General features: G+C 40.3%; 1 protein-coding gene across 1 annotated transcript in view; it reads right to left on the bottom strand.

The window, feature by feature from the left end:
- Nucleotides 1–7,485, bottom strand: part of LOC122550025 (protein AF-10-like) — a 49,525-nt gene extending 42,040 nt beyond the window's left edge. Inside the window, exons 1-2 of the mRNA XM_043690432.1 lie at nt 7,386–7,485; nt 5,653–5,722 (exon numbers count right to left, since the gene is read on the bottom strand). Of these exons, the coding sequence (XP_043546367.1) occupies nt 5,653–5,722; nt 7,386–7,425 (110 nt within the window). The 5' untranslated portion in view covers nt 7,426–7,485. The remainder of the gene's footprint in view (nt 1–5,652; nt 5,723–7,385) is intronic.
- Nucleotides 7,486–20,242: the final 12,757 nt, after the last annotated feature.

Here is a 20,242-nt window from a genome sequence, read left to right as displayed (position 1 = left end):
ACATAAATCCTAAAATAATCATACCCTTATCCAGAGACAGCGCCCACCATGATATAGATTCCCTAACTAGGAGAATCAACCTCTCAGTATTAATCCTGTTAAGCCTTTCAAAGTCTTGTTTATCATAATGAGTACAGGAACACGAGATGGGAGGAGTAACCCGATTCAGCCTCAGTCTTAAATGATTGGCTCATTACCCTGAAATATGCTCCTGTGCTTTTATTGCTGCCGGTCTCTCTATATCTACCCTATCATTGTAAGTTTCAATGAGATTCCCTCTCATTTTTTCAAAGCTCCACAGCATGTAGACTCAATTCATTCAGCCCTTCATCATAAATTAAACCTTACATCTCAGGGACCAACCTACTAAACCTCTGCTGTATTGTCTCTTAACGCAAGAATCAGCATTAGTCAGAATTTTGCTCATTCTTGGAAAGAAGTTAAATTCTCCGCAACAGGATATTTATCAGCAAGGGGAATTTGATCTGCAGTTTTGTGCTCAAGGGCTATCTGGTCATTTTTCCACAATTTTTGGCAGAAGTCAGCTATTCAAGCTTTACAGAGGCAACTTTGCTTGGGTCTAGATGTAAGCTCATACTTGGCACAGATTTTTTTGTTTAGGGTGTAGCTTTGCTCACTGAGCTGTAGGCTTGACATCCAGATGTTTCATTACCTGGCTAGGTAACATCATCAGTGGCGACCTCCAAGTGAAGTGAAGCTGTTGTCTCCTGCTTTCTATTTATATGTTTATCCTGGATGGGGTTCCTGGGATTTGTGGTGATGTCATTTCCTGTTCGTTTTCTGAGGGGTTGATAGATGGTATCTAGATCTATGTGTTTGTTTATGGCGTTGTGGTTGGAGTGCCAGGCCTCGAGGAATTCTCTGGCATGTCTTTGCTTAGCCTGTCCCAGTCGAATTGGTGGTATTTTTCATCCGTGTGTAGGGCTACGAGGAAGAGAGGGTCGTGTCTTTTTGCGTTTCAGAGTTTCAGAAATGACAGCCAGACTACTAAGACCCCCTCGGAATCCTAGTAGCACACAAACCCACCATCACTCTCAAACAAAAACTAACAAACTTAAAAGACCCAGTACAACCCATGGACAAAACCAACGTCATCTACAAAATTCCATGCAAGGACTGCACAAACATTACGTAGGACAAACAGGAAGAAAGTTAGCCACTAGGATACATGAACACCAACTAGCCACAAAAAGACCCGACCGTCTCTCCCCCGTAGCCCTACACACGGATGGAAAAAAACCATCAGTTCGACTGGGACAACACATCTATCCTGGGACAGGCTAAGCAAACAAAGACATGCCAGAGAATTCCTAGAGGTCTGGCACTCCAACCACAACGCCATAAACAAACACATAGATCTTGATACCATCTATCAACCCCTCAGAAAACAAACAGGAAATGACATCACCACAAACCCCAGGAACCCCATCCAGGACAAACATATAAATAGAAAGCAGGAGACAACAGCTTCGCTTCACTTGGAGGTCGCCACTGATGATGTTACCTGGCCAGGTAATGAAACACCTGGATATCAAACCTGCAGCTCAGCGAGCAAAGCTACACCCTAAACCTCAACCTGAGTTTCAAATCTTCACAAACATTGCAAAAAAAGATTTTTTCGTATTCACCAGCTGGGCACTGTGGTAGTTTAAGATGGGATGTTTGTAGGGGCTCCTCATTCTCCTTAGCATCTTCATTGCTTATATCAATTCACAACAGAATATGGCAGGGCTGCAAAGCCCTGATCTGATTCACTGAATGAGAGATCACTCTACTGTATTAATTACTCGATTCACTGCAACACAATATCACTAATTCCACAAGATCCTCTCTTTGAAGAAGTGTCCCATGTCTGATCAAAAGTGTTCTGCAAAGGCCCAGACAGATAATGACCGACTATTGGTTGCCCTCTTCCAATTACCTTGCTGACTTCAAGAAATTTGAATTGCGATGGCAACTTTTTGGAATTGTAGCCTTTTCTTTCCTCTCATGAAAGCCATGCTGAGAACTCCCAATATGACCCTCTCCAAGTGGTCACATAGTGCATCCCTAATGATTACTTGGGCATCTTATTATCAAATTAGTGGGCCTACAGTTGTCAACTCCTAATTATACAATGATAAAAGGGCTGTAGTCAGTGTCAAAGCCAGTATTTCACTTCTCACATGCACTATAATAAGATGATCCAAGACTATTTGTCATATAATAAACACGGTGCAGCAGATTAATATCAAAAGATTTAACTGTCACCATAAGTGATAAAGAATTCCATGATATGCAAGAATTTTGGAGGTGGTGGCGACAAAGTGGTGATGAAGGTGGATGAATAATCCAGAACCCCAGGCTAATGTTCTGTGTGCATGGGTTCAAATCCCATCATTGCGAATGGTAAAATCTGAATTCAGTAAACAATTGACAAGTCTAATAGAAACATATAAGCAATGTCAATTCTCACATTAAAAAAAAATCAATCTGGTTCACCAATGGTTTTTTGGGAAGGAAATCTGCCTATGTGATTCCAGACCCATAGCAATACGATTGACTCTTAACTGCAGTACATGCAATAAATGCAATGCTCACATTCCACAAATTAAGATAAAAAAAGTGCCTTCAGTTCCACTTGAAATCGCAGCTGAATCTTGGTAAACCTTTTTCAGGTTAAACAGATTCCTATGAAGGAGACAGATATCAGCTGAACATGTGGCAGTAGGGATAGTGCAGGAGGGAGGGTTTCAGATATATGGATAATTAGGGCTCATTCTGGGGAAGGTGGGCCCTGTTACAAACAGGACGGTCTTCACTTGAACCAGCGGGGTACTAACATCCTGGGTGGGAAATTTGCTACTGCTATTCGGGCGGGTTTAGATTAGATCACCGGAGGAATGGGAACCTGTGGTGTAGTTCCAGTGCACAGGAGGATGAGAATAGGAAGGACACTGACAGGGTTTCACGGGTCATAGGAATGTGCTGGCAGACAACAAGCTGGTTTGAAGTGTGTCTACTTCTACGCCGGGGTATCTGGAATAAGGTAGGTGAGCTTGCAACATGGATAGGTACCTGGGACTTCGATGCTGTGGCCATTTTGGAGGCATGGATAGAGCAGGGTCAGGAATGGATGTTGCAGGTTCCAGAGTTTAGATCGTTCATTAAGATCAGGGAAGGTGGTATAAGAGGGGGAGGAGTGGCTGAAAGAACTTTTGACGAGGACTCATCCATGGAGGTGGTATGGGCTGAGGTCAGAAACAGGAGAGGAGAGGACTGCTGGGAGCTTTTTTTATATAGGCCTCCGCAAAGTTCCAGGGATGTGGAGGAGAGGATTGGCAAAGCGATTCTGGGTAGGAGTCAACAGAACAGGGTGGTCATTATGAGGGACTTTAACTTCCCAAAATTGGCTGGGAATGCTATAACTCTAGTACATTGGATGGATGAGTTTTTGTCTAATGTGTGTAGGAGGGTTTCCTGACACAGTATGTCAAAGGGTCGACAAGAGGAGAAGCCACACTGGATCAGGTACTTGGTAACGAACCAGACCAGGTATTTGATTTAGTGGTAGGTGAGCACTGAGATACGGGCTATTAGACTCGAAAGGATTGAGGTTAGTAAGGAGATGGTGTTATCAATTCTAGAAGGTGTGCAAGTAGATAAGTCCCCTGGGCTGGATGGGATTTATCCGAGGATTCTCTGGGAAGTGAGGGAGGAGATGGCAGAGCCTTTGGCCTTGATCTTTGAGGATTGCAAATGTTGCGTTCTTTTTCAAGAAGGGCAGTAAAGATGACCCAGGTAATTATAGACCAGAAAGCATTATGTCTGTTGTCAGAAAAGTTTTGGAAAGGATAAAGAGACAGGATTTATAATCATCTAGCAAGCAACAATTTGATTGCAGATAGTCAACATCGTTTCGTCAAGGGCAAGTGGTGTCTGACAAACTTCTGAGTTTTTTTGAGAAGGCGACCAAGCATGTGAATGAGGGTAGGGCAGTTGACGTGGTGTACATGGACTTCAGTAAAGCCTTTGATAAGGTTCTACATGGCAGGTTTTTGAAAAAAATGCAGAGGCATGGGATTAAAGGTGATTTAGCAGTTTGTATTAGAAACTGGTTTTCTCTAAGAAGGCAGCGAGGGGTGGTTGATGGGAAATTAAGCCTGGAATCCGGTTACTAGAGTGTGCCACAAGGCTGCGCTTTGGGACCACTGCTGTTTGTCATTTTTATAAATGACTTCGACACAAGCATAGGTGGATGGGTTAGTAAGTTTGTAGATGACACTAAAGCCAGTGGAGGGGTGAACAGTGTGGAAGAATGTTGCAAGTCGCGGGGGGACGTGGATAAACTACAAAATTGGGCTGAAAGGTGGCAAAAGGAGTTCAACGCAGATAAATATGAGGTGACTCGCTTTGGGAAGAATAACAGCAAGGCAGAATACTGGGTCAATGGAAAGATTCTTAGTAGTGTGGATGTGCAGAGGGATCTTGATGTCCATGTACATAGATCTCTGAAAGTTGCCACCCAGGTTGATAGTGCTGTTAAGGCGACATAGTGTGTTGGGTTTTATTGGTAGAGGGATTGAGTTCCAGAGCCGTGATGTCATGCTGCAAATGTACAAAATGCTAGTGCGGCCTCACCTGGAATATTGTGTACAGTTCTGGTCGCCCCATTACAAGAAGGATGTGGAAGCATTGGAAAAGTTGCAGAGGAGATTTACTAGGATGTTGCCTGGTCTGGAGGGAAGGTCTTATGAGGAATGACTGAGGGACTTGGGTCTATTCACATTGGAGAGAAGGCGGCCAAGAGGGGATTTAAGAGACATACAAGATGATCAGAGGATTAGATAGGGTGGACAGTAAGGGTCTTTTTCCTAGGATGATAACGCTTGTATGAGAGGGCATAGCTGCAAATTGAGGGGTGATAGATTTAAGACAGATGTCAGAGGCAGGTTCTTTATGCAGAGTGGTAAGGGCGTGGAATGCCTTGCCTGCCAATGCGGTTAATTCAGCTACATTAGTGGCTTTTAAACCGTCCTTGGATAAGCACATGGATGATGATGGGATAGTGAAGGGGGATGGGTTTAGATCAGTTCACAAGTTGGTGCAAATCGAGGGCCAAAGGGCCTGTTCTGCAATGTATTGTTCTAAGTATAATCCTCTGTTCACGCACAAGTTTTTTTTAATTGATGATAAGCCTGATACAATCCTTTGGCATAAAAAAGATGATTCTGGACCTTTTTCGACTGTCTCATATTTTCAAAGTAGACTGCTACAGTCACTCAGAGCTACTGGATCCCACAAACCGCAAAAAGAATTGTGAATGAATCTAGTCAAAAAATGCAATAGCATATTTTCCATCCATTAAGAAATACAGCTCTTGACACTAGCATTCCAAGCACTGAAAAGTATCAGCCTAGATTACAGGTCAAGTCTGTGTAGACCAGAGTTCGCAATCTTTAACAGAGATGAGAGTGCACCATTAAGCCAAGCTGTTACTTCTCCTCTGCATAATCCAATGATCTCTGCAGCAATCACGTATACACTGAAGCCCAAAAATGCCACTGACTTCATCACAAAATAGCATGAAAATGTGACTAAAAATGTCAGCTATTCTATTATCATCTAATATTTGCAAAACACATGGCTTACCGTGGTGAAAGACTTCCTCTTGGTGAACTGCTCCTACCAGGAAGATTGCGGCTATTCTCCAAATCCTGTTCTGAAAAATAAACAAAACTAGTTGGCAAAATTGTTTAGGCAAATAACATACATCATTTTTTTGAAACATATTTTGTATAGACTACTTTCATAGGATTATCATCACTCTAGATTACACCCCTCAGACTTCCACTTTGCATTAGGCCACTTATTAGTGAGGAGACATGAACGGGCAAGGGGAACAAGGAGAATTCAACCTTTTGGAGAATGATTTATCTTTTTCTCATACTATTTTCAAATCATCGTCATGGATCCTGCAAGCTAAAAATGAGGATATAGAGTATGCAGCAGAGTTCTCAACTGCAGCTACCATAAAGTCTCAATAGGTGACAACAAAAAAGTTAGCTCAATTTAAGAACAATTGTTTGGTTGGATCAAGAACTAATCAGCTCTGAGGGGAAGTGGAAGGAAAAGGAGAATGGAAATCCGGACCACAAACTTGGGGTAAATGCCAGGTCTGTGCATTTGCAGGTAACTAGTTCAGAATTGTACTAAGCTTACTACCTGGAGGCAACAGATGTGCAGGCCTGAAAAATAAGTGAGAAATTATAGAGAAAATGACGTCAAAGGAGGAACAAGATTTCTTCTTTTAAATAAGAGGTTAATGAATTACCGGAAGGAGGCAAACATCTTTTGATCTCATAGTCAGCTATCCCAGTACTTTCATGCCTTTGATTTAGGCCCACAACTGAATTTAAAACTTGCCTTCTGAACTGCACATCACCTGCTGCTGAGATATTAAAGATCTTGGTTTAGTAAAAGTTTCTTAAGAGGAAACTTTGCAATTCCTATCCAAATATAAACTTGTAATGCTGGAGTCATGGTCACTGCTAAAAGCTGACAAAACTACCAAATAAGAAGTTGGAAAATTAAGTTGAGAATTCCAAAGATTCACTGTTCTGTGGAAAGAAACTCATCTTCTCAGGTCTAAATGACTTTCTTCTTATTTGGAGACTGTGTACCCGGATTTTAGATCTCTCTGGCCAGAGAAAACAGCTTTTCCATATCCATCCTGTTTTGCCATTCGATATTTTGTAACTTTAATGAATTCTCCTTTAATTCTTCTAAATTCCAGACAGAATACAGTCTCTTCAATCTCTGCTCATGCAAAAGTTTCCTTGTCCCAGCAATCAGTCTGGTGAACATCACCTGCACTCCCACTTTGGAGAAAATATCCTTCCTAAGGGAAGGGAAACTGAACTGTACACAATATACCAGGTACTATCATGAAGGTTATATACAATTAAAACATGACATCTTTAGAATACAAGAACCAGGCACAGGAATAGACAACTCAGCCCCTTGAGCCTGGCTCTGCCAGTTAACATTATTAGTATTTTCCTGATTAGATCCCATAACTAATCAAAAACTTATCCATCTCCTCAAATCTATTCAACATCCTGGCATCCACTACACTCTAGGGTATTGAATTCCAAAGATTCAGAACCCTTTGAATAAATTTCTCCTCATCTCTGTTCTGAATTTGCTACCTCTTACTCATACTCTAATCATCTTACAATAAAAGTCAACATACCACCTGCCCTCCACACTGCATCTGCATGTTAGCTTTCAGTAATTCATGAAAAAGGCCATCTAGCATTTTGAGGATCAAAACGCATCAGCCTCTGAATTTAAGAAATACTTTTCAGCTCCATTCCGCTTACCAAGGTGGATACCCTTAAAATTATCCATATGATTCTGCATCTTGGGGAGGTGACAGCCTACTGGTATTATTGCTGGAATGTTAACCCAGAGATCCAGGTAATGTTCTGGGGACCCGGATTCGAATCCTGCCACAGCAGATGGTTGAATTTGAATTCAACAGAAATCTGAAAATAAGAATCTAATAATGAATCCATTGCTAATTGTCAGAAAAAAAAACACATCTGGTTTACTACTTTTTGTTTAGGAAGGAAATTGTCATCATTACCTGTTCTGGCTTACATGCAACTTCAGACCGCAGCAATGTGGTTGGCTCTTAACTGCTGTCTGGGCAATTAGGGACAGGCAATCAATGATAGGCAATAAATGTTGGAATAGCCAGTGTCTCCCTCATCCCATGAATGAATTAAAACAAAATCTGCCATGCTGTTGCTCACTCACTCATCTAGTCCAAATTCTTGAGAGTCTCTTTGCATCCTTCTCAAATACACATTACCACTTAGTCTTGTATCATCCACAAATTTGGAAATATTACATTGGAGTCAACATATCCAATTTATTGATAAGGATGGTAAACAACTGGTGCTTGAGCACTAATCCTTGCAGTACCCCACTAGTCACAACCTGCCAGAGAATAGTCTATTTTTCCTCCTGAATTTTTCTGTCCATTAATGAATCACCACTCCAAGCTGGTATAATCAACCCTGATCCCATATGCCTTAATCTATCTTGTGGGGGACCTTACTGACAGCCTTCTGAAAATGCAAACATGCAACATCCACTGGTTTCCCCTTATTTACCTGACTACAATATTCCTCAAAAACCTCCAATAGGTTTGCTAAACATAATTTCCTTTCACAAATCTAAGCTGAGTCTGTTCAATCAGATCATTACTTTCTGAGTGCCCAGTTATCACAGCCTTCAAAACATTCAAAATCACTGACGTCAGATGAACAGGACTATAGTTCCCCATTTCTGCTCTCTAAACATTCACGAATAGTAAGGTTACATTTACCACTTTTGTTCAGAATCTATAGAATTGTAAAAGATTACCACCAATCCATCTACAAATTCTAAAGGCATTTCACCCAAAATGCTAGGATGTAGGTAAATCCCAAGGATCTGTTAACCTATGTTCCATTAATTTCTGGTACTTTTTAGAAAAACCAGTATCATGTAGATCTATATTTAGTTGTTAGCATTTTCATCCAGAAGACAGACACATAGCATTTGATTAGTTTCTCTGCCATACTTTTTCTCCTATTAAGAGTCCTCTCGATTTTGCTTGACGTGGACCCACTTTTCTGATGAAGGGCTTAAGCCTGAAACGTCAATTCTCTTGTTCCTTGGATGCTGCTTGGCCTGCTGTGCTTTTCCAGCATCACACTCTCAATATGGACCCGCTTTTGTTTTAGCTAATCTTTTCCTTTTTTGCATACCTTCTAGAAGCTTTTACATCAGTTTTTATGTTGCTTACTGGTTTATTTTCATTTTAGTTTCCCTTTCTTAACCTTTTCCTTGATTATCTTTTATGCCCAATCCTTTGATGAAACATAATCCTTGATTTCTTTCATTAGCCATGGTAATAACAGCTTTTGTATTGTACTTTAATGCTTTAAAAGTAATTTTGTTGTAAACTACGTATTAGTTATAGCTTTTCACAGTTTCCCCTATCCATCATAGCCAATCTGACAATCATACATTCATAGTTACCTTTACTTTGATTTAGGGTCTTAAATCTCTGAGAAACTATCACTTTCAAACACTCCCTAACAACAGTTTCTCACTAACCAATGAACTGATGGTTTTCTGGTCAAGACAATTGGATTTATATTTAAAGACAAGCAGCTCTTGAAGGCTTCCAATTATAGCTGCTCCCAAGACATTCCAACTTCTCTCCCCTCCCTGACAAGAATGAAAGCCCCTCCTTGCCCTCTATTTATTAATCCTCTTTAGAGACGCTGCCATGCAAGTCTATTGTCTCCATTCCCTGAATGTAGTGAAGGCCCCAAGCCTCATTCATTTATCTAATCTCAACTACAGTTGGAGCCAAGCAGGACAGAGTGCTTGCTACTCACTAAAGCTGAAGTCGCAAGGCTTGTCCTCTAATCCTTTTTAAAGGTGTTTCCATTCAGTTCCACTTTCTGTCCACTTCCAGAAGATAGCAAATATCACAAACCTTGACCTTTATTTATCCAATCCTGATTATAGCTGCTCCCATTCCGGTCCAGCTTCTCACTGCTGGTTGAAGATAGTGAAGGTCCAAAGTCTCACCCTCTATTTATCCGATTTTAATTATACCTCTTTTTGAGCAGAGCCAGCTTTTCTCCCCAGTCCCTGAAAAGTCTATTAGTGTCGCCATTCTAGTCATAGTTGGAATAATACAGTTCAAAATCAGAAATGATGTCAGCAAATTGGCCAGATAAGAAAATTTCTGCATTCCCCTGTAACTTCTGCAACACAGGACATGAGATTTTTTTTTCCTGCCACACAGCTTAGAAGATTTAGGGAAAACAACTCATTGGGTAGAAACAGAGCAGTAGATGTTGTTTATGTGAACTTCAGCAAAGTGCTTGACAAGGTTTACATCATAAATCTCATGGAATCCAGGGGAGCAAGTCAATTGGATACAAATTAGCTCGAAGGCAGGAGGCAGTGTGGTGCTAGAAGGTTGCTTCTGGACTGGAAGCTTGTGACCAGCAGGGTGTCACAACGATTGATGCTGGGTCCACCACTTTTTGTCTTAACAAACAATTTGGATGTGAATATTGGAGTTAAGGTTAGAATGCTTGCAAATGACACCACAATAGTTTGTATAGTGGACGGTGATGAAGACTCTCTCAGATACAGTGAGACCTTGACCAGATGAGCCAAGGAGTGGCAGATGGAGTTTAATTCAGACAAATGCGAGGTGTCACATTTTGGTAAGGCAAACCAGGGCAAGGGTATACAGACGTTTCATTACCCTACTAGGTACCATCTTCAGTGGGCTTCAGGTGAAGCAATGCTAAAAATTCCTGCTTTCTATTATATAGAAAGCAGGAATTTTCAGCATTACTTTGCCTGAGGCCCACTGAAGATGGTACCTAGTAGGGTAACGAAATGTCTGGAAATGAACATTCCAGTTCAGCCAGCAAACCTACATCCAAAACCTCAATCTGAGCTACAAATCTTCTCAAAACTCGCTAAGGGGTATACAGTTAAAGGTAGTGCTCTGGGAAGTGTTGCCAAACAAAGAGACAGAGGAGTTTCTTGAAAATGGAGTCACAGGTAGAGAGAATGGTGAAAACAAAACCATTTGGCACATTTGCCTTCATTGGTCAGAACATTCAGTATAGGGGTCATGTTGTGGCTGTACAAGACATTGGTGAGACCACCTTTAGAATACTGCATACAATTCTGGTCACCATTCTACAGGAAAATGTCATTAAACTTGAGGGGGCACAGAAAAAACGTACAAGAATGTTGTCAGAACTGGAGGGTTTGAGTTATAGGGAGAGGCTATTTTTCCCCTGGAGCTTCGGAGGCTGAGGGGTGAACTCAGAGGTTTATAACATCATGAGGGGCATGGATAAGGTGAATAGCCAAAGTCCTTTCCTACAGTGAGGGAATCCAAAACTAGACTGCGTAGGTTTAAGGTGAGCGGGGAAAGATTTAAAAAAGGACTGAGGGGTAACTTTTTCACGCAGAGGGTGGTGAGTGTATGGAATGAGCTGCCAGAGGAAGTAGTGTAAGCAGGTACAATTACAACATTTAAAGGTATCTCGATGGATATACGAATAAGGAAGGGTTGAGCGGGATACGGGCCAAATGCTGGCAAATGGGATTAAGTCGATGAGTTGGACTGAAGGATCTGTTTCCATGCTGTTTGACTCTGACTATTAGGTCATTCAGTCCCTTGAACTTATGCCTTGTCCTGGTTCAGATGTAGACTTTAGACCAAACTAGATCATGACCAATCTAGGTACTAACCAGACAACTCTCCTATCTAAGCATGACAGAGGATTACTATAAGGCAGGTCAGGCTTACCTTAAAGCTTTAAATCAGTTATAACACCTGGTCTAAAATTACATTCAGGCTATGATAACATCATCTAGGAGAAAGTGAGATCTGCTGGAGATCAGAGCTGAAAAGGTGTTGGTGGAAAAACGCAGCAGGTCAGGCAGCATCCAAGGAGCAGGAGAATCGAGCCCTTCGGGCTCATGCCTGAAACGTCGATTCTCCTGCTCCTTGGATGCTGCCTGACCTGCTGCACTTTTCCACCAACACATTTTCAGCTATGATAACATCACCCATGTTTCTGTAACTAGACCAGAAACCCAGAGCTCAGATACAAGTTGGGAAAACTGAACTAAATAAACTTGGTAATCTGTAGACTAGGAACAGAAAATGAACATGAAAATCACGCAGACTAATTAATTATTGGACTATTTTCAATGTCATGCAAATTCAAAGTCCAAATGGTAACTTTTCTTTCAGGCATTCTTCAGTATGAATTTTTATGTTCCACTATTACTCATTGAGGGCACAACAAACAATGGACCTTTGTTCTAACTAAGTCATTCCTCGCTTTCCTTCTCAAAACTGTTTCTACCTCTGTCCATGATATCTATTGCCAGAGTTTGTGCATGTCTGTGACCAGCAGTATAACAAATGTTGCTTTTTAGTTTCAACAGGAAGTGACTGAGCCATTTCTCAGATCATGAAGACAGTAGATAAAGTTTCACGAGTAAATAAATTAGTATTTTCTTTTCTAATTATCTAGTCTCAATTAGCATATGGAACATTATCATGTTACACAGCATGCAAATCATGGAGTAGAATCAAATGACAAGATACATACCACAACTCCAGAGTTGTCCCCCAAGCATCACTAACCCCATGCTCTTCAAGCACTCCCCGAAGAGCTTCATCATATGGAACCATGATATATGGTCACGCAGTCTACTGGTTGTTCCACCCTGAACCCTCCAATTATATGACAATTTATCCTGCAAACATAAGAGCATTGGGGATCATGACACCCCAAACCGGCCATGGAATTTGTTCCTTGCAATATATTTTCCCATGTCATGTATGGTTATAGACAATTTATTTTCCAAATTCTTAACATTGCTTTTATTTAATAAAGTTTTCCTTTGAATACACATCTTGCCAAATTACTCTTGTACATATGTATTCAATATTAATTAAGGCCCCACAAATAGCAATATGATAATGATAAGAGAAGTTGACTTAGGTGAAGGATTAATATTGGCCAGAACATCAAGAAAAGCTCCCCTGTTCATCTGCAAAATAGTGCCACCTATTTCATTTTTTTTTACTTGAAAGATGGCAACTCAAACACTCATGCCTTACTTTGAGATTTTAAGCAGGTGTCTAATTTTCATCTCCGACAAGGTTCTTCGGATTATTAGCACCATGTAAATCATGACAGTGAAATTATCAATAAGTGTCACTTCTGTTGTTTGAGACATATTTTACCTTAGAAATACCTTTAATATAGTTCATAAGAATCTGGAAATGCATCTCCTTTGAAAGAACTTTTTTTGGTTGTTCTATTCTCAATTAAGCAGTTTATTTCATAGCTGGATTAATAATGTTTTACATTTTCATCAATTGTTGGCATGCTGGTTGCTATAAGAAGTGCACATCAAATTTATTCTTTCCTGGCATGTGGGCATTGTTCGATTAGGTAGTATTTATTGGCTATCTCTAAATGCATTTGTGAAGATGGTGGCAAGCTGTCTGCTTGAACACCTGCAGTCCATATAGATAGGCAAACACACAGTGCTAATAAAGAAGAAAATCCAGGATTTTGAGCTGGAGTCATTGATGGAATGGTCTCATAATTCCAAAGAAGCCTGATGTGTGGTTTGGAAGAAAATCTGCATAAGGGTCTCAACAGAATGTGTAGGGAGAAACTGTTCCCACTTGGAAATGGATCAAGAATTAGGTAACAGTTTTGAAGTGTTTTACGAAAGAAGCAAGAATGAGATGAGAAAAACTATTTCATAGTTAGTAGTCTGCAATGCATCACCTGGAAGTGCAGGAGAGGCAATATTGCCCTTTGTTTCCCCCAAAGTCATTTACATACATCATGAAATACTATGATTCATCATTGGCCAAAACTGCCTGACACCTAGGATTTTATTCAGAGTCTCTTTCTGATCCGTCAACCAATTCTCAATCCATGTCAGTATATCAATCCCAATCCTGTGTACAAGAACAATACACAGAGGAACAGGTCCTTCACCACATTTTGCCCTTCCACACTAAAACTGTCTTTACTTGCAGGATCTATATCCCACTGTTCCTTTCGTATTCATGCATTCGGTCATGCTACTTGAATGCTGCTGTTCTATCTGCTTCCATGACCTCCTCTGACAACGCACTCCAGACACTCACTACCCTTTTCATGGAAAGCTTACCAAACATTTTTTATAAACTTCTCCCCTCGCACCTTGAACCTCTGTCCTCTAGTAATTGACTCCTCCACCCTGGAAAAAAGCCTCAATTTTCACTCTATCCATGCCATTCACAACCTTATAAACGTCTATTAGGTCGCTTCTCAACCTCCAGTGAAAACAAACTCTGTCTTTCCAACCTTTCTTCCTAGGTAAAATCCCCGATACCAGACAACACCCTGGTAAACCTTTTCTGTATCCTCTCCAAAGCATCCACATCCTTCTGGTAGTGTGGTTACCAGAACTGTACGCAATATTCCAAATATGGCCTAACTAAAGTTCTGTAAAAATGCAGCCTTACCTTTATCTTTATATTCAATGCCTCTTCTAATGAAGGCAAGCATGCCATAAGCCTTTCTTTTACTACCTTATCAATCTGCACTACCACCTTCAGTGAGCTGTGGACCTGCACACCTAGATCCCTCTGCATATCAATAATCCTGAGGGTTATGCCATTTGCTGTATAATTTCCATTCGTACTTGACCTTTCAAAATGTATCGCTTCAAATTTGAATGGATTAAACTCCTTCCGCCATTTTTCCGCCCATGCCTCCAACTGATCCATATTCTGCTGTATCCTCCGACAACCCTCCTCACGATCTGCAACTCCAATCTTTGTATCGTCTGCAAACTTACAAATTAGACCAGCAACGGTTTCCTCCAAATCTTTTATGTAGATCATAAACAGTTGAGGTTCCAGCACTGATCCCTGTGGACTACCACAAGTCACAGCTCTCCATTCCAAAAAGCATCCTTCTACTGCTACCTTCTGTCTCCTATGACTAAGCCAGTTCTGCATCCATCTTGCCAGTTCACCCGTGATACCATATGACTTCACCTTTTGTACCAGTCTGCCAGGATGGTCCTTGTCAAAGGCTTTACTGAAGTCCATTTAGTCAAGATCAACCAGTTTTCCCTCAAACATCTTAGTTACCCCCTTAAATAACTTGATCAAGTTAGTGAGGCATGACCTCCCCTACACAAAACCATGCTGTCTGTTGCAAGGAAGTCCATTTGCTTCTATAAGCATATAGATTTTGTCCCTGACAATCTTTTCCAATAATTTCCTGGCCATTTGGAACCCTGTAGTATACCCCCAACATTGTGATTTCACCTTTCCTATTCTTGGGTTCTACCAATAATGCTCTCTGCAAGAGTCCTCTGATGTATCCTCCCTCAATACAGTAGTGTGATACTCCCTTACCAGTAATGCAACTCCACACTCCTTTTACCTCCCTATCACACCTGAAACATCTAAATCCTGGAACATTCAGCTGCCGGTCTTGTCCGTCTTTCAACTAAATCTCTAATTGCTATAACGTCATAGCTCCAAGTACTAACCAAAGCTCCAAGGGCATTGACCTTGCCTATTATACTTCTCGCATTGAAAAACATGCATTTCAGCAGTGTTTCCCTGCCTGTTCTTGTTCTTAGTAACGTTTGCCTTGTTTGCTATCTCTCCCTCAATTTCTGCAACTACCACCCTACTCCTCTCGTCCCATCCCCCTACCACATTAGTTTAAACCTACCCCAACCGCTCTACAAAGTATTGCCCAAAGGATATCAGACCTGGTTCTGCTCACGTGGAACCCATCCAGTTTGTACGAGTCCCACCTCCACTAGAATTGGTCCCAATGCCCCACAAATCTGAAACACTCCCCCTCACATCATCTTTCAGCCATAAGTTCATCCTAGATATCCTGCTGTTTCTACTCTGACTCGCTCGTGGCACTCGTAGCAATCCTGAGATAACTACCTACATTTCAACTTTCTTCCTAGTTCTCTATATTCTGCTTTTTAGGACCTCATCCCTTCTTCAGCGATGTCATTAGTTCCAAATGTATACCACAACCAATGGCTGTTCGTCCTCCCCCTCCAGAATGTCCTGCAACTGCTCCAAGATATCCAGGACCCAACGCCAAGGAGGCAACACACCATTCTGGACTCAAGTTTGCGGCCACAGAAACACCTATCTATTACCTTTACAATTGAATCCTCTATAACTATAGGATTTCTATGCCTATTTCCCGCTCCCTCTGCAGCAGAGCCAACCATGGCGCCATGAATTTGGCTGCTACTATTATCCCGAGACCATTCCACTCAACAGTATCCAAACTGATACATCTGTTTTGCAGGGGAATAACCACTGTCTGCTTAAATTTTGTCCAAAGTTCCTAGTGAAATTCAAATATACCACTTCCACTGGTTTCCCCTCACCTATTCTCGTGAAATTCTAAAACACTCCAATAGTTGAATTAAGCATGATTTCTCTTTCTTAGACTTGTGCTAACTTTGTCTAATCTCATTGGTGTTTCCTAAATACCCTGTCATCAGTTCTTTTATTATAGATTGTAGCAGTTTCCTCAATATTGATGTCAGGCTAACTTGTCTTTAATTCTCTTCCTCGTGTTTTAATATTAAAAAATATAGAAGCACTAAAGAAAGTGAAAGAAGCATTTGCAGGGATTGTGCTAGAATTTAAAAAAAATTACCAGGGAAAGTGCAATAGCTTGGGCCTTTCTGGTAGCAAGGTCTCAGAAAATGGTCTAGAAAGTTATGCTGTAAGGTTAAGAGGGAGAAGAAAATGAGGCAGGAATCTTGCGAGGTACAATCCTCAACACAGGTTATCTGAGCTGAATATCTTGAAGTGGAAATAAAACTGAAACAGATGAGATTAGGATGACATTTAACTATAAGAGGGAATATAAAAATCATCAAATGGCATGTAAAAAACAAGTGAAGTCAACAGTAATGGAACAGAGGATGATATACACATAGCATTATATAGCAATATTACAATATTAAAGAATGCCTTATATTGTTATAAAGAAAAAAGTGATTGCTGACAAAATATCGCAAGACAGTAATGGTAGAGATGGGGTAAAAATTGACCAACAATATACAAGCAACCTGATTATGCTTAGAGAGGATAAATCACCCGGTTCAATTGTTTGCATTGCAGATTAAAAAAGGAAGTGGGGGTAGAGAGAATAGAAGGGTCTGCAATCTTTTAATCTTCCCTAGATGTATCTTTTTGTGCAGACAGCTGGGTCAAAAGACTGCCAGATGTCACACTCATTTCAAGAATGAGTGTAAGAACAGCATTTACTGCCCAACCCTTGTTGCCCTCTAGACATAGATTTAATATTTAATGTTAGTGATAGATAAGCTTTTAGAAATAATAAGCAGAAAAACAACAGACACTTTGAGAGGTTTAAGTTAATTAGGGAAGGCCAGCATGAATTTGTACAAGGGAGATCATGCTCAACTAATCTAACTGAATTATTTGTTGAAGTAACAGTTGATGAAGGGAATGCAACTGTTTGATAGAGTACAATTTCAACATTATACCAATGATAGCAAGCCTAGGGTTGTGACAAACAGAGAGGATGATATCAGCGAACTATAGGAGGATAAATCTTGGCTCAGTGTGGATTGACAACTGGCAGATGGAATTTAATATGAGGAAGTGTGAGGCGATGCATTTGGCATAAGGGGTAGGGAGCAGCAACAGTTAGATTTAATGTTACAGTTCTAAACAGTGAGTGAGGACAGGAGTTCATGTGCATAACTGGAGCATTACATCCAGTTTTGATCACTAGTTTAGGATGGGTGTGAGGGTCTAAAGTGGTTGTAGAGAAATTTTACACAATGGTTCCAGGGATGAGGAATTTCAGCTACAAAGTTAGTTTGGAAAAGCTGGGGGTTGATTCCCTTGACGTGAATGAGACGGAGGGAAGATTTAATAGAGGTTTATAATAGTATGACAGATTTAGACAAAGTTAAAAATCACACAACAGCAGGTAATAGCCCATCAGGTTTGTTTGGAAGCACTAGCTTTTGAAACGCTTCATCACCTGAAGAAGCAGTGCTTCAAAAGCTAGCGCTTTCAAATAAATCTGTTGGGCTATAACCTGGTGATGTGTGATAGATAAAGTAGACAAAAATAAGGTGTTCATATTATTTTCTCATATAACAATTAGAGTACACAGATTTAAAGGGCAAGAAATATAACTTAAGTGAGGGAATAAAATGTAGGCAAAAATCTTTTTTGTTATGAGTAGTAACGACCTGGAACTTATTGCCTACATTGGTGCTGGAAATGTAAGCAAACGATCTTTTCAAAGGAAAATTAGTCAGTCAGTCATGTGAGGATAACCAATCTGTTACACTATAGGGATTGAAGTGGGGAAATGGGACTGACTGGATTGGTCTTCAGAGACCTGACATGACTTTGTTGGGCCAAATAGCCTTTTCTGCATGATAATGACTTCACAATTTTTAGTCAAGCCTCAAAATGGAGGTGTTAAAAAGCTGAGAAATACCACGTTGGCATTTTTACTGGTCATCAGTTATTCCTATTGACAATGACTTTTATATAAATCCGACACTCAAAAGAGCAGTGTATTTCCTTTTGAAATAAAAATTATTGCATTCACAAAAGTAAAATTATGAAAACTAGTTCACAGAAACATGAGGGGAATTTAATTTTGTCTTCTTAATTAAATGCAACAGGTGTTTGACTGGGAATTTGCAAGCTTTCATAATTTGATTTCATGGAATCACTGAATACCCTACAGCATGGAAGTCCAAAGATGCGCAGGTCAGGTGAATTGGTCATGCTAAATTGCCCGTAGTGTTAGGTGAAGGGGTAAATGTAGGAGTATGGGTGGGCTGCGCTTCGGCAGGTCGGTGTGGACTTGTTGGGCCGAAGGGCCTGTTTCCACACTAAGTAATCTAATCTAATCTAATCAAATCAATCAGAATAAACTACTTGACAAGATAATGGTGTTCTTCGTACGGCTTATGAGAAATTCTGGAAGAGCTGTTGTTTGTCAAGAGAATTAAAATGGATACTAAGACACTGTATATTTTGAAGAAGTCAGAAGTTACTTAAGCAAGGACAATATTCCAATGGAGAATATAACTGCTTATGCAACTGATGGTACTTCTATGGTTGGTCAGTACAGAGGATTCATCACATATCTAAAAAGAGGTATACCTTCTGTCGTTACTATTCATTGCATCATTCACAGGGAGCACCTAATAGCTAAATACTTTGGACGACATCACAATCTTTCCCCTTCAATTGTCATAAAGGCTGTAAACTTCAAATTCCATGCCCTCCAGGATCGTCTTTTCCAGCAGCTATGCTGCACACCAAGATGAGGTGGCTTTCCAAGAGAAACTGTTGAAGAGAAATTGTCTTCAACATTTTGTTATGCTCTGGGACATCATAGTTTCCTTCATGTCTGATAAAGAGCATGGAGAAAGACTCGTTGATGCTAAGGCGGACATATTTTATTCAGCAGATATCTTTCAGAAACTTAATTGTTAAACAAGACCATACAGGGCAAAAACAGTAATCTCAGATTGTAAGGAAGCCTTTATTTCTTTCCTTAAATTCAAAGTCTATTGGCAGAATATAGGATGTCAAGAATTTTTACAATTTTCAAACCTGAAGACGATTGCAGAGGCACTGAAGGACGATGACCTTACCGTTTTATATGAAACATCTAAAGTAGATACACAAGGAAGATTTAATGACCTGTTAAATCTTGGTATCTCTGATTGGATTTTGAATCCATTTTAAGTACAACCCACCCAATTGAGTCAGAAATCCAAGAGAGGTTGATGGATCTTCAGAGTGATATAACTGCACATTGTCAGTTCAGACAGGTTCAAAAAGATTTTTGGATCAAGAGTGATCCGACAAATAAACTTACGACACAGTGGGAAAAATCCCAGTTTTTTTTATTGCCTTTCCCTCAACATATTTGGTCAAGAGTAGATTCTGCAAGGTAGTTTCCTTCACAAAATCAAGTAACACAATTGATATTGCAACAAGGGGTGATCTCCGACTGTCATAGTTTAACTTGGAGCCCGATGATATGAAACTTGCAGAAAAGCACCAAGCTCAAGGATAATAGATATTTAATTTCATAGTCTTTTTTTTTTAAGTTTTGTCCAGTATGTGAGAATGTTCAAGAATAAACGATTTTCTGTCTATCTGTTCATGTTGTATCCCTTTTGAAAAGTGGGGGGGGGGGGGGGGGGTTGGCACCCTGGAACCAGAGAAGAGCTCCTTGAGGGGAGGGGGTTACAAAAACCAGTTGAGAATCACTGGTTTAGACTTCTGAAAGTTAATGTTTTCTCCACATCAATTACAGGATTCAAGGACAAGACACCAACCACCCAGTAAGCTTCTATCCAGACTAGCACTGACAATTCAGTAATTAAATGTATTTTCATCCTAATAATGGATTATTCAAATAGGTGTCCTTGTTAAGTCCACTCAAAGAGTAATATTCATAAAATGAAAGTTGACACTGGTGAAGTGTACTCCGTGAAGTTCAACGAAGACTCAAGGTCAATCACAATCAATAATAAT

This window comes from Chiloscyllium plagiosum, chromosome 5 (genome assembly GCF_004010195.1).
Source record: "Chiloscyllium plagiosum isolate BGI_BamShark_2017 chromosome 5, ASM401019v2, whole genome shotgun sequence".
Taxonomy (NCBI): Eukaryota; Metazoa; Chordata; class Chondrichthyes; order Orectolobiformes; family Hemiscylliidae; genus Chiloscyllium; species Chiloscyllium plagiosum.
Note: the sequence above shows the minus strand (reverse complement) of the source record. Positions and strands in the feature narration are given on the sequence as shown.